The sequence below is a fragment of the Astatotilapia calliptera genome, chromosome 20, assembly GCF_900246225.1.
Source record: "Astatotilapia calliptera chromosome 20, fAstCal1.2, whole genome shotgun sequence".
Lineage (NCBI taxonomy): Eukaryota > Metazoa > Chordata > Actinopteri > Cichliformes > Cichlidae > Astatotilapia > Astatotilapia calliptera.
This window is the reverse complement of record NC_039321.1, coordinates 17,483,395-17,499,128: the sequence shown is the minus strand read 5'-3', so window position 1 is coordinate 17,499,128 and position 15,734 is coordinate 17,483,395. Positions and strand designations below refer to the sequence as shown.

General features: G+C 42.2%; 1 protein-coding gene across 1 annotated transcript; it reads right to left on the bottom strand.

The window, feature by feature from the left end:
* Positions 1-21: 21 nt before the first annotated feature.
* fam50a (family with sequence similarity 50 member A) lies at positions 22-15,730 on the bottom strand. Its single transcript, XM_026154009.1, has 13 exons — positions 15,490-15,730; positions 14,670-14,754; positions 14,451-14,550; positions 9,058-9,179; positions 8,159-8,232; positions 7,709-7,775; positions 5,819-5,880; positions 5,605-5,681; positions 5,058-5,112; positions 4,805-4,853; positions 3,161-3,231; positions 2,075-2,185; positions 22-237 (listed from the first exon to the last, which is right to left on the bottom strand). Exons 1-13 carry the CDS (start codon positions 15,598-15,600, stop codon positions 229-231), a joined length of 993 nt encoding a protein of 330 aa, XP_026009794.1. The 5' UTR covers positions 15,601-15,730; the 3' UTR covers positions 22-228.
* Positions 15,731-15,734: the final 4 nt, after the last annotated feature.

Here is a 15,734-nt window from a genome sequence, read left to right as displayed (position 1 = left end):
TTTCACCAAAGACCTTTGAGGTGTTAGCCAGGTTCATTTTATTCAGCAGATGTTCCAACAAAGGTTTAGGAGTAATCAACTATGTACACAAAAAATTTTGTTTTCAAATAAAACCAATCAAATGTTGAAAAGAAATACTGACATTAAAACAAATAATAGAACAAGTAAAGATGGAAATTAGCAACTATTTGCGTCGAGGACCGGACATAGCGATGGAGCATCGGCGTCTCATCGGATCTGGAAAACAAAAAAATATTATGTAACGCCAAAAGAATCAAATACAAACACGCTGATTAGATAGAGTGTATCATGCATGCTCCTCATCAAACTGCCATATTTTTTTTCCAGGTCCTGAGGCTGAAAACAATGAAAAACAAATAAGAATAAAAAAATCGCCTTGTGCAATACCACAAAAGGCCACTAGATGCTCAACAAACACTTGAGCTTTTCCTCTATTCCCACTGCAAACAGTCATCCAGTCATTGGAGTGTCAATAAACTATTTACTCACTAACAATCAATGATAAAGTAATATCTAAATAAGCTGAAACAGCTGCTTATTTGAAGTATTACAGAATTTTGCTCATTTTTAACCTCCTAAGACCCAAACTCTTTCATGGCAAGTATTTTTAATTTCTCTTTGATATTTGGGCTGATTGGAACCTGATGAATGTAAAAACAAAGAATTTCCTGATTTCTGTTTCTAAGAAAAATTAGAGCCACATACATTTGTTTAAAATTTAGATAAAACAGTGGCAGTATAATGTCCTCGTAAGTGGATATCAGGCCCTTGTAGAGCAAGATTTAGTATTTTGGTCTAAATAACCCAAAATGTGATGTCCACATATGTGGATGCCAGGTCCTAGGAGGTTAAAGCAGTTCTGATTATGTTCATTTCCAGCCTCAAAGCCTTTTTTTCTTGGACTACTAGAGTTTCCAGAACCATCAAGTCAGCCTGAAACCAGCGGTTAGACCTCACTGCTCTGAAGCCGCCTCGTGTAAGAAAGCACTGATGAGGGAAGAAGCTGTACCATGCAGCTTGCAGAGCAGAGTCCCAGAGGTGCTCATTAAAGTTTCACTACATTTGTAATATATGTGCTTAACAATTTCCATGCAATTTTCTGCATTTAAAAATTAAATGCATGCCATAAAGTGAAAAGCATCTTCTCAGTCACAATGTGACAGTACAAAGCTCTGGACTTCCTTCCAGCATCCCTCTGAACAATTACAAAGAAAACTCGTGCCACAAATCATCCTGTCAGCACGCAGCAATGAGCCTGACGCAGGGAGCAGAAATATCATTACATTTCTCCCATGCTGTTTCTCTTCACTGACTCATCATTGAATCCAGGAGCAACTTTAAAACCCTGCTCATTACTCAGGCCACAGCTACAGTACCACAGCTTTCATGTAGAGCAGCTTGCTCTGACCTTGGATTTTCCCCTTTATTATGCTCTTATAAGGATGCCACAGGATCAGACTGCCAGGTACACTCATAGATTTCCCATGATGCACTGAGCAGTATACATGTACCTTCTTCTTTTCACTCCTCATGTGCTTTTGCCAGCACTGCATGTCATTAACTCTTGTCTCACTGTGCTCTTCATTTTGGTCTTTCCTTTCTCCTCACCTCATTCAGCAGATGGCTGGCCCTGTCTGACCCTGGTTCAGGGTCACTTCCTGTTTAAAGGGAGTTCTTCCCATCCTGCTTTTCACAGGTAATCCAATATTTGGGGTTTTTCTCTCTAATATTGTGGGGCTTTTATGTCCCATATAGAAGCGCCTTGAGATGACTGTCACTGTGAAACAGCACTATATAAATACAACTAAACTGAAACTGAACTGCACACATGGAAGATATATTAGAGTAATGAGGTCCAGTCATCTCCCCTCTGCCTCGCATTCTGGTGCTCCACCTGCAGTTAATGATGAACCTGAGAAAAGCTGGGTCAGCTTCAAAGCTTTGCTTGCAGCGTTGGTGGTGAGGCCACACAGAGCCAACGAGACTCCAATTTAAAATGAAACTGGGGAAATAACCAGCTGATTAATTTTTGCTTGGCAGAAATGACTCTTACCGTGTATTTGTCCCATTTCTTCTCAGGATCGTATGGCTCCCAGCGACTAGCAGGGAAGATATGCTTGTTCTTCTCATACCAGCTCCTCAGCACCACTTTCCCTGCATGAGACTTGAGGTAAAAGAGCAAAGCTGCACTTAATATTTTTGTTTGTTTTCACAATACAGCATGGGTGGAGAATACATTTTACAGAGATATTCAGACATTTCTGTCCCTAAAACCAGTCAGGACAGCCAGACCTCCAAAGCCTTCAACGATACACAATCCATATGACATCAGACCCCCACTGCTCAGTTTGTGGGTACACAGTGGATTGGACCCATGTGTCTCAGCCACATATGCTTGGCAAGTCAACAAGTCCAAACGTGGCTCTAGGGTGTGGTATTGGTTTCTTCTACATTAGTGTCAGTGTAAAGATGATTTCTGGGTAAGCAAAATCTGTTTTCAAACTCTGAAAACACAACTGCAAACTACTCAACATTCTTCCTGTCAAAGAGGACAATTTAGGACATTTTAAAGGATTTTTATCCTTCTAAATTAAGTGAAGAGAAAAAAAATCCTACTAATACATGATGAAGAGACTGACTCATTTCAAGTTAGACGTTGCACAGGACAGTAAACTATTAAATTAATGCTGTTTTTACATTTTACAATCAGAATTCCGTGACTTGTGATACTTTTAGACTCCGACACTGATGTATCAGTCCAATTAACAGTGTGTGTCTGTGTCTATTTTTGTGTCAGTTTTACATTTTATCTCCATTTTGGTCCAGAATTGATGCTTGCTTAATTTTTTCAGTCTACCTATATGTAGCGCGCTGCCTTGTTTCTTCTGTTTGCTCTCTCTCTGATCTCGGCTTGTGTCTGACTTCAACATCACACTCTTTCTGTTCATTCCTCTATAATCTTATAAACTCCCTTTCCTGTATCAGATACACAAATATTTCATCTTTCTTATGAGTATTTCTAATCAAAGCAACTGTAGAAACAGACTTATGACATTTCTTTTTTTGAGTACTTTAGGAGTAGCTCTAATCAGCTAAAAAAAAAGGAAACCATTTCCCATAAACTGTTTTTCCCCCTCACCTCATCTTTCTCCACAGTGGCATCATTGACCAATCGGATATCATCGTGGACATCAAAGCTGAACAGAGGGCCTGCGGAGAAGAAATATCAACTGGGTGAAAAAGCAGAAAACTAAGAAGCATGAGGCATTTAAGAAAGAAAGAATTTCCGACACATAATTGCCTCATGATAATATAAACTACAGAGACTATAACATCCCCCATGGGCCCAGATTTAACCCCTATAGGGCTGGTGGAGGGACTCTCTGCTTTTGTTTCCAAGCTTCTTAGACTATCAAAGTGCAGTGATTAATGAGACTCTGTTAGAATGAAGCCTGAATGTTATAACTAGTGATGGGATTTCCGGCTCTTTTTAGAGAAACAGCTCTCTCGGCTCCGAACCGGCTCTTCAGGTTGTTTTGTTGCGTTAATTAATTTATTATTAACAACAATATAAAATTATGCACAAAAAGAATGTTGAAATTATTTTTAAAAACTGTTCATTTACCTGTTACCACACACCAAATCTGGTCGATGGTACTTCCTGGCTTGTGTAGCCACTAGTTAACAAAAGCTCAACACTGCGCTCAGCATCCTGGAGCACTTCTGTTGTGCTTCGGAATTTGCATTTGTTTTGGAGTTTGTACTAAACTAAATAAACTATAAAATACAAAAACCAACTATTTACATTTCAACTTTTAACTATTTAAATTTTCAGCTTTTTCCTTTTAAACACATTTAAAGTGAAACAGCACAAAACACTGCAAACCACAACACAATTAAATATATATTAAAATATGCAAAACAAAAAAAAAGATGCACATTCTCTGTCATATGGGCCGGGGATGATTTTTTGGGAGAGTGTTTTCCTGCTTGGAATTCCATACACAGGATTCACTGCATGAATAAACTTTCTGAATCCTTTATCATCCGCAACTGAACAATAGTTGTGGATGATTACTATACCTTTCTAATGTGACGTTGTTGTCTCTTTCTCTCTCTCTCCCTCCCGCTCTGTTCCTGTGCTACTGCGAGTGTAACTACCGCCCCTCCCCCCTCTTCCCAGCGCAAAGCACAAGGCTCGCATGCGGAGTGAAGCGGAAAAAAAAGTGCGAGAGGGGGTGAGAGAAAAAAAAACAAAAAAAACCACGACTTGCATCGTTGACTTCAAAGATCCGGCTCTAAGAGTCGTTTCGTTCGCGACCGACACATCACTAGTTATATCAGATTAGGGGTAGCCAAATGTGGACAATATTCCTGGTCTCGCGCTTTTCTCTTTAGACACCCGCAGTCTAAAGCAACAACATACAAACATGTCCAGAATAAAATCCCCCGTCCACTTATCGCGATTGGACGAGCTGTGCTATTTAACTTTAAATTGAATATGAAATATTGTGTAAAAAAGGAACGACACAAAATGCTATTAGTTTAAAAACAAGGATTAATAAACACTAAACCACAGTTGATTTCTAACAAAACATTCTGGTTTAATGAGGGACTATTTATGTTTGGGCCTTTGTGTCACATGTCACTGTGGCTTGGTTCATCTTTTATATACACTCTATAGCACAACAAAAATGTTTTATATTAGAGCTTTTCTATCGTCTGTAGCAGGAAATTGGGATATTGGATGTCAACAGTGTGGAAGCTGTTGATGCCTGATTACCTGATTTGCCTCTGGCTTTGGTCACAATGAAGTCATAGAAACTGTGATGCTGAAGGAGACAAGGAGACAAACAACTTTACATCAAAAACAAAATTCTCTTTCTGATTACAATCTACTAGTGTGACTACACTTAACTATCAAAGTGAATTTGAATGGCGCACAGGTGTTTAAACAAGAGAGGGAGGAAAAAAGGGAAAAAACAAAGTTAAGCAAAGGTTTGGCAGCAGTTAACTGGGTGTGTCACAGCACTTACATGTGGGATTATCAGATCTTCTTTAATGTACATCAGCTGCTCTACTCCAGCAGATCTGTGGAAAAAAATCCCATTTATCATTTTGTCACATCCATTAACTCCAAGGTGCCTTTTTTTTAATGTCTCCATGGGAACTGAAATAAAACACTGGGGCTGACAGCAATGCTTCAGTTTATCACTCTAGCGTTAAAAGATGGAGAAACTGAGAAGGACACATGATGTGCGCCAAGTCAGTTCTGGCAAGTCAGAAATTGGCCAGCTGTTCACTGCAGGAGGTCTCTTACAGACAGCACTTACACCACTGTCAAAGCTTTTTTTCCTTACACAGACAACATCTTAGTTTGTTTTTCTTCACTCTACTTTTACTCATCGGTGTCAATTTCAGATGATGCCGCATTCAGTTATATGATGGCCTGTAGTGATGAACACTCCCACCATGGAACCTTCTTTTCGTATGGCATAACTGCAGCTACTTTTGTAAATACCTGCATTCTCAAACAGTCCGAGTGAAAAACAAAAATGATCTTATTTTCATGTCTAAACTCACCGGAGCTCGCTGAAGTCCTTTCTGAGGACTTCCAGGGCTTTCTGCAGGAAGTTCTGAATGGTGTTACCTTTCTTCATCTGAAGCAGAAATACACAAACGGAGAGAAAACAAAAGCATGAGGAGAGAAACCGGTGTGTAAAGTGTTGCTACGCACGGTGCAGATAACATTTTTTTTCTCCTTAAAAACCTCAGTGCCAGTTGGTTCAATCTTTACCTTGACAGTTTTCCGATGTCCAGAGCCGTCCCAGTAACTGAACGTAATCTCAATCTCTTCATCTGATGACACAGATGTACAGTTATTACAGATTTAGAGAGACATAGGGTTGCGCACTGCTGTACTGCCACACTGATTTCATAATAATGCAATAGCAACTTTTTAATTAGGATGTTCGTTTTCAGATCACCGGGGCCCTGCAGCCTGATGCACACTGCACCCAGCCCCTGCAGTGCCTTCTAAAAGTAATGAGGCCCCAAGAGGGTGAGTCTGGTCTCCGTGACCGGACCGCACGGGCTAGACACAGACAGACATCCAGTGGAGCTCAAAGACCTTGGTGGTTGTAAAGAAGGCCCAACAGTGTCTCCATTTTCTGAGAATCCTCAGAAAAATGGACGTGAAGAGGGAGCTGCTGATTGTCTTCTACCGTTGCTCCACTGAACATGTGCTGACATGCTGCATCTGTGTGTGGTTCTCCAGCTGCACCATGGCACACAAAAAAGCACTACAGAGGGTCATTAATATGGCCCCAAAAATCATTGGACATCCTCTTCCCTCCCTGAAGGACCTGTACAGCATCCTACAGGACTGCACACATCCAGGACACCGGGTGTTTAAGCTGCTGCCGTCTGGCAGGAGATTCAGGCTGCTGATGTCTCGGACAAACAGACTCAAGGAAACCTTTACAACAGGGCAATAGCTTTGTTAGCTCAATGCTAACAGCTGACCTCATTGGATACCTCCCTGGTGTTTTTGTTTGTTTTGTTTTTGTTTTTGGGGGGCAATAACATAACAATAATAATAATAATGATAATAATAATAATGTGCAATAAACATTCACTCATTCTTTTATTTATTTATTAAGTCATTCCTTTTTTTGTTCATATCTTTCTTGCACTTTTAAAAAAATCCACTTTAAGTTACTGTGTTGTGTGTAGTGCCAACGTGGGACGCTTTCCAACTTCGTTGTACTATTGTACTAGGTATGACTGTCCAATGACAATAAAGAGTCATCTTCTCCTAAAGCTTGGCAAATAAGCGTTCTTCCTGGCTCTGAATCACTCTTTGTCAGGCCCTCACCCAGGACTAATATGACTTGGGAGACACTACCTGAGGCAAAAGCATCTAACCACATTGCTTCTAGGAAATCCAAGTATACACAAACTGCTCCACTACAATAAGGTGGAGGATGTGGCTCCTCCGACAGAACTTCAACAGCATTCTGAGGGTCAGTGAGTCTGAATGGACCGTGTTCCTAACCTCCACTGCTGAAGCGGCTGCATGGAGCTGTAGCTAATACTTGTAGTGGTGGTAATCCCTGAACCAGATGGTAGACACCAGAGGTGAAGGGAGCTTTCAAGCTAAAGCAGGAGTCTTATCGAGTACTGCCCGAGAAGAGTTTGGCTGTGGCGGTTGCTGGTATGGGACGGTTCAGTGAAGTTGTACAGAAAAAAAAGAGTTGAGATCACAGCGATCATGGCAGTTGAACTTTGACTGTTTTCATTGTACTAGTTTGCGTGCAAATATAGAGACCTTCAGAGCTTTTCAGTAAGCCATTCATTCAACGGCTCTGGGGATGTCAGGAGGAAAACAGTTCCCATTGTTATTTAAAGGTTGTGAGATGACGGTTAGGCGGCTGGGTCAGAGCAAACAGCGATGTGCACAGCACCTTGTCACACTGCCACTAGCACAGTGACACTCCCATTGCAAAGAACTAAAAAACATGCTGGGCTCAGGGGAAAACACTTTGGTCGGCACTTCACTTTGAGGAAAGTGTCAACTGTCCTCACGGAAAACATCCAAAATGGATCATTGTGTAGCTCCTGCCTGCCTCCTTGTATTCAGCATTAAAGTGATCATCATTACTTACTTTGTAATCCTGATACTCACTCTTAATTTTCTCCTGTTTGAGCTCCCACTCCTGCCTGAGCTCCTCTCTGAGCCGGTTCTCCTCCTCCTGAGTACACAAAGCCCATCAGTGGAGCAAAAATACTTACAAACAAGTTTTACATTTAAAGACGATCAGATTACAGAAGATTGACAACACCACCAACTGATCAACAGTGACACCAACTCTTAACTTTTGAGCTCCAATTATTCAGAAATCTGTTTGTTATTTTGCTGACATGGACAACTGACAGTGAAGTGGAGCTACTTGTGGAGAGGTAATCATTCATCACTTCTTAGCCTTCGCGTTTCTTAAGATTTGCAGTGTCTGGCAGCTTGCCAGGTAAAACAGAGCACAGCTGAACATACATGCAGAGCTAAGAAGAGCCAGAAGTGCAACCATATTATGTTATCACACGCTCATGGAGTTAATGTGATTTACAACCACCTCACCTCCCTGTCTCGATCAGGCAGGAAACTTGTGTCCACATCTGGATTTTTCCCCAGCTTTTTCTTCTTGACTGGATCTACAAGACAAAACCAAAGATCAATAAGAAATCATGTGACATCTAGATTATTTATGTTTTAGCAGTACAAGAAAAAAAAAAATCACAGTTATTAAGCAGACTTTAAAATCCAAGACTGTGTTAGTCACCAAGGCTAATTAAGACTCTTACAATCTCTAATGAGAAAGACCAAACCAAGTCACTGTATACATGAAGATAGACAAGGCCATCATGACTGAAACCCCATTGTGGAGACGTAAACTGAGGCCATCTTTGAGGGGTGGCTCAAGATTTTCGCACATTAACTTTTGATCTTTCTGGAATTTTATTTGGCAATAAGAAAATAACTGTGATCACCACCATCAGTCTGCACTTGTTGCCTCACGGTGGTGACGAAATCTCTGAGTGGGGTGTTTTGTTACCTTTAATTTGTATGAACACACAGAAAAGACTTTGGCTGCTCCTGCACCACTGCTGCTCTTAACATAACTCTTATGGTTACACGTGGGGTCTGGCCAGCAGTACTGAGTATTATCAATCCCTCTAATCTGATGATCTAAACGACTTGTAAGGAGTGACGTATAACTAATTGTATAGTTCAGAAAAAGAGAAGCGACAAATCAACAAGTTCAAATTAACCTTTAACAAGTATAACGAGATCTCTGCCGTTTCTGGAATTCAGATTAGTCTCCCTGCAGGGCTCGGTCTGAACATGTTCATTTCAGCAGTAAGGCTCTGACCTAATCTAACAGATTTAGAAGAGATTTTAAACAAAGTTACAGATAAAGAAAGAAAACTGCTTCAGATGACTGAGGCCTTAACGTCCCAAACAGAACGAATGCTCACAGTCTTGCTCTTCCTCTTCATCCTCCTCCTCCTCTTCCTCGTCCTCGGGATTAAATGACAAGCTGGCTATTTTCCTCTTCTGCTCCTCCTTTCTCTTTTTCTCTTTCTGCTTCTCGAGCTTGCTGGAAAGAGAAGAGAAAATATAAATATTGACCCATCGAGACACAAGAGGGTGTCCGTGAAAGCAAATACTTACAGTCAAACAATTATTTGCTGCTGAGCTTAGCTGAGCTGAGCTAGAGCCCAGAAAAGAAAATTTACTGTTTACACGCTGTGATAAGCTGCTTGTAGGTTTCATATGTTTGGCAACACAATTCAGGTTGGACAGCACCAAGGAGTGTTATTCATCTGTATTTTATTTGGGTCCTTAGAGGGACTGCTTAGAGTTTCCTTAAACTGTTCACACACACGTGCACTGAATTTGTTCTTTCTGTTGACCAAAACGAACTTGCCTGTATTTAATGATCTGGCAGCATTCGTTCACAAATGCAGAATTACTGCCAACTTAGTAAGAATACACATGTGAGGCATCTGGTGAGAATTTTAAAAACAAAAATTTAGAAGAGTTTGTTTCCAAGAAGCCCAACATTTCAAAAACAGGATCTGCAGGTCGGTGCACAGTCTGCATTCTTTCTGTTTCATCTGCACAGAGACTAACAGCCAAGATTTAAAAAAAAGAAAACATTGATTTCAATTCAGCTGAAGTGAAATTATTACAGTGCACATAACTGAAGCGAGGCAGCTCCTGAAGTAGAAGGGTAACGTGTTGCTTACCAAAAAGGCCAAAAAGCTAACAATTTCCATGGGATGTACACACATCAGATACATTTCAGAAGAACTGAACTCAGGAACTACATTCACTATCCATCAATGTAAATTAGGCCATTTTAATAGTTTGATAAGCCAGTAAACAATAAACCAAAACAAAAAAGGTACATCACATATTTCTGTGACGCAGACGACATCTTCCACAACTTTTAGTCCAAAACTCAAAGATAGCAAATTTTGTAATCTGGTATTTAAATGTTTGGTATTTATGTTTAGCAATTATTTCCCAGAATGCATGAATATTATTAGCCTGAAAAATGTGTGGGTACCTCACAAGTAGAAGGTTAAAAGTAAGAAAGGAAATAAATAAATGAACTTTTTTTTTTAAATGTGATCATTTGGCGACCTCTTCTGGGGGGAGCAGGGTTTGAACCACTGCTGCTGGAACGCTTCCTTTTAGACCACATCATTAAGCAGTACACAAAAGGACACCCCACAGCTGGTTCTCTGACATTTACTGTCATTACTTCCGGCGCCGCTCCGAGCTGGCAGCCAGTATCAGCAGCTCCGACCTGACCGAGTCCTTTTTTCTCTTTAATAGTTGTTTCTTTGTTGTTCTTGTGTTTCTTGTTTTTGGACTGTTGTCCCCACAATGGAGCTCAGAATTCTATGGACAATCGTGTTCTTTATTACATTATTTACGGCGTCTGTGTCCGGAGAGCGCATGGAGGTCCGACCTCCCATTGTTTACTCTACCCTCGGAGCCTCCGCTGCCCTGCCTACCACCGAGCAAGCCAACATCCCCCACGAGGTGAGGAGGAAGAGACACGGTACTCGGGCCGGGATCGGGCGTCGCAGTAAAGTTAGGAGGTACCGGCCAGCGATTCCATCTATTATTATGGGGAATGTGAGATCTCTACCCAATAAAGTAGACGAACTAGCGGCTCTTACCCGACATCAGAGGAGCTACAGGGAGTGCAGCCTAATGTGCTTCATAGAGTCGTGGATAACTGCGCTAACTCCGGACTCATACGTAAACATAGATGGTTTTCATCTGATCTGGGCCGACAGAACAGCGGAGAGTGGTAAGAAGAGAGGAGGGGGTCTGGCTGTGTTTGTGAACGATAGATGGTGTAACTCTGGGCGTTTATCTATCAAAGAGACGCTGTGCTGTAAGGACATTGAGCTGCTAGCAGTTAGCATGAGACCGTACTATCTACGGCGAGAGTTTACACACGTGATTGTGATAGCTGTGTATGTCCCGCCCTCTGTTAACACTACAGCAGGCTGTGAGGTCCTGCACACTGTAACCAGCAGACTCCAAACACAGCACCCTCAGGCCCTTTTCCTGATCTCTGGGGGCTTTAATCACATCACATGTCCTCCACTCTCCCCACCTTCACCCAGTACGTCACCTGCCACACCAGAGACAATAAAACATTGGACTTATTGTATGCCAACACCAAGAAGGCATACAGCTCATCACCTCTCCCTCCCCTGGGGGGCTCAGATCACAACTTGGTTCATCTCCAGCCTGTGTATAAACCTCTAGTACACAGAGAAACAGTTGTGAAATACCCATTAAGCAAATGGTCGGCAGAGACTGAAGAGGCCCTGAGGGACTGTTTCCGTTCTTCTGTGTGGGACAACCTCTGCAGCCCCCTGGAGGATGACCTCAACAGCATCACGGACTGCATTACAGATTACATGAACTTCTGTGTGGACAACACCGTACCCATCATAAAGGTACGGTGTTTTTCTAACAACAAGCCATGGATAAATCCTGAAATTAAGGCTCTCCTCAAGGAGAAGAAGAGAGTCTTTAGATCTGGAGACAAACAGGAGCTGAGAGTTGTTCAGAAGAAGCTGAAATGGAAGATAAGGCAAAGGAAGGAAAACTACAGGAGGAAGATGGAAGAGCAGCTGCAACAGGACAACTTCAGAGGGGTTTGGAACAGCCTGAAGACAATCTCAGGACAAAAACCAACCCCCAGGCTGCAGGAGACTTGGGGTGGGTGAATGACCTAAATAAACATTTTAATAGGTTTGATCAACCACCCACCCTTCCCCCAGCATCGTCCCCCCTGCTGCAATCTCCCTCATCTTCAGGGCCTGCCTGTCTTTCATCACAGGACTTCACACCTCCCAGCTCCCAGTCATTACACCCACCCCCGGCTTCTATAGACTCCAACATACACCCCCCTCCCCCAAAATCCACTCTTTCTATCTCAGCACTTCAAGTGAGGAACGAGCTTCGCAAGATCAAGGTGCGAAAGGCTGCAGGTCCAGATGGCATCAGCTCCAGGCTCCTGAGGTGCTGCACAGATTAACTGTGTGGCATCCTAGGATATCTGTTCAACCTGAGCCTGTCACTGGGGAAAGTACCACAGCTGTGGAAGACCTCCTGTGTGGTACCGGTACCAAAGACCTCCCATCCCAAGGACCTCAGCAGCTACAGGCCGGTAGCCCTGACATCACATCTGATGAAGACCCTTGAGAGGTTGGTTCTAAACCATCTGCGCCCCCTGGTGAGTTCTTCATTGGATCCGCTGCAGTTTTCTTACCAGCCTGGCATCGGGGTGGAGGACGCCATCATCTACCTCCTGCACCAAGCTCTGACTCACCTGGAGAAGCCTGGAAGCACTGTGAGGATCATGTTCTTTGATTTTTCCAGTGCTTTCAACACCATCCAGCCACGACTTCTGAGAGACAAGCTGGAGCTATCGGGAGTGGACCACCACATGTCCTAGTGGATACTGGACTACCTCACAGAACGCCCACAGTATGTGAGGACACGGGGCTGTGTCTCTGATACGCTGGTCTGCAGTACGGGGGCCCCACAGGGAACTGTGCTGGCACCGTTCCTCTTCACCCTCTACACTGCAAACTTCTCCATCAACTCCCCACGCTGCCACCTACAGATGTTCTCTGACGACTCTGCCATAGTCGGCCTCATCCCAGGTGAGGACGACTCAGAGTACAGACAGTGGACTCTGGACTTTGTAGACTGGTGTCAGCAGAACCACCTGCTGATCAATGCTGGGAAAACCAAGGAGTTGGTGGTGGACTTCCGGAGACGCAGACCCACCACACTGACACCAGTGAACATCCAGGGAGTGGACATTGAGATAGTGGACTCTTATAGGTATCTGGGTGTTCACCTGCCTGAATAATAAACTGGACTGGAGCCACAACACTGATGCTCTTTACAGGAAGGGTCAGAGCAGACTCTACCTGCTGAGGTCATTTGGAGTACAGGGAGCGATTTTGAAGACCTTCTATGACTCTGTGGTGGCATCTGTCATTTTTTACAGTGTTGTATGTTGTACGAGGAAGGACATTTCTGCAGGTCCTTCCTCCCTGCAGCTGTCAGACTGTACAATCAAAACTGCTCCCAACAATCACAGATGTTTACATCTGCGCTGTAACTGCAATAATTCAATCAACCAATTCGCACTACAACCTGGTTTGCCTCTTATCTGTAGTTTATTTTATTTTATTTAATAACTGTACAGTACTCTGTTTATAGTAACCATTGTCCTTAATGTAAATATCTAAGAAAAATTGTGTATGTTTCTGTTCTGTGTCCTGTTTGTATATGTGTCTTTCTGGCTGCTGTTACAACCAAATTTCCCCTTGTGGGACAATTAAAGAATTATTCTATTCTATTCTTCTATTCACACACCACACCACCAAGGAGAGTTAGATCAGCCAGACCAGATGCTACATTATCTGGATACACTTATCCTAACTTGGGTAATCCTCTCATTAATTTCAGCGTTTCCCCTGCACATTCGCACGACAGGGCTGACCCTGGTTGCATCTAACTAATCGCAAATATGGATAAGTATCCTCGCAGCAGAGCGACTGATTTCATAAAAGAAGATCAAATTATAGTGCAGGAAAATATGACGAGGTAAAACACATAATAGAAACTGAAATTCACACGGCGATGTGAGTGTGAGGAAAAGCACTGTGGAGTGTTACAGTATTAAAAATGTGCACTTTAACTGCTCCGGTCAGTAAGACTGGAAAACAGCTGCTATATTCAGAAGAAAGAAAACAAAACTGACTGTGTGAGTCAACAGACTTATCAATATCACAACTCTATCAATAGGACATGAGAGAATCTGATGGATAGCAATCAATTATTTCTGCAGCATCGGTGCCGTTTAAGAGAATAAAGAATTCTTATTAAAAGAAAATTCAAACGTAGGCTTAGTCTACATGCAAGTTTGATATGAGGTAAGCAAATACAAACAGGCGCTATGTCATATATTAATTGATTAATAGTTAATTAATTAATTATTGTTCATAGAATAAAACTGCTGTGAAACCATTCGCAGACAATAGGAATCAAATAATAAAGTGGTGTTTAAGAATCTATGTCCATCTGTGCTCGTTGGGCAAAAACAAAAACTTTAGACCCTCCTCCAAATGTCCACGCCCAGAAGTCTGGCTGATCTTCTGGGAACGGTGACGCTAATTTCTGGAAATGTAGTTGTTGTTAAATTACTGGAAATCCAGCTGTTTTCCTCAACCAAGGTTGAAACTTGAATTTAACCAGATAAGACTGAATCCTGGATCGTAACAGAGGCCCCAGAGCATCAGTAAGAAAAACTCACAGCTGGAGTTCCTTGGACTGCTCCTTCTTGGCCAGCTGTTTCTCTCGCTCTTTTACCAGCGCCTCCTGCTTGGCTTTCATATCATTCAGTGTCACCAGACCTGATCAAGAGATTTAAGAGAACAAAGAAACAAACAAAAACCACAACAGGTAAATTAAAAAGTAAGCAAGAATGCCAGAAACAAATCATCCTAATCTAAATATAACACAACACACTCACCAACTGTGCTGGACTTCAGCTCTGCCTCTACAGCATCATAGTGAGCCGAGAACTTCTTGTCAATGTTGGACTTGACCATGTTGTCCTATGAGAAAACACACACACACAGTGAAGGCTCAGTGAAGAGCAGGTCAGGCATGTTGTTATCCTGGTGTGGTCACAATATTAGAACAGATCAGAGAGCCCTTACAGCCTTTGTCTCAAAAATCTTAGAATTCAAACAGAAATTTGGACAAATCTCTCATTTTAAACATTTTTTCCCATGTTTTATGCGATTGTAACGGTAAAGTAGTTTGTTTCGTGTATAAATACCTGGATCGAACTACATAAAAAAAAGTTAATTATGTATCTGTGTCTGTGTATCTTGATGACACAGCAGATTAGCTCATAATACTGCTGATCACCATAAGCTAAACTCAGCACAGTAGTAATACACAGTACAACTGTCTATAAGTGGTGCTACATTTGTATTGTGCTTCTTTGTTACTTTATCTGCACAAATAAGAAAAAATGTTAGAGATAGCATTTGATCTTTGCCACCACTACCTAGATTCAAATATTGTACAGGCGTGTAGTTTAAGGAGCTTAAATAGCAATACAATATTTTGTGAGAGATGTATGCCCTCTAAAATCATCACAGATCCATCCTGGCCACCCCACGGACAATTTCCTGGCTCCGCCACTGTCCTTCACTCGCTTTGCTCCCGGCCTTACGCGACTGCGTTCTGTCGTTTTGACCACTTATAAACGGCTAAAGTAGCTCTCATTGACACTGAACTATTATTGGACTTGTTATAATCAAGGGGGAGAAGTTCCAAACCTCTGCAATCTTCTGCTTTAGTTGCTCCAGCTGCTCTCTTTCTTTTTCACGCTTCTTCATGAGCTGCATGGCCCTGCCAGCCTCACTGGCAGCGCCTTTGTACTGCGCCATGTTTTCAAAATGAGCTTAAAAAGATATTTGTTCAAATACAAGATTAATAATAAAATCTCTCAGAGACTTTTCCAGAACTGTAAAGACAGCGTATCTCGCAAATCACAACAAGAAAAATGGCGACGGCGAAGTGC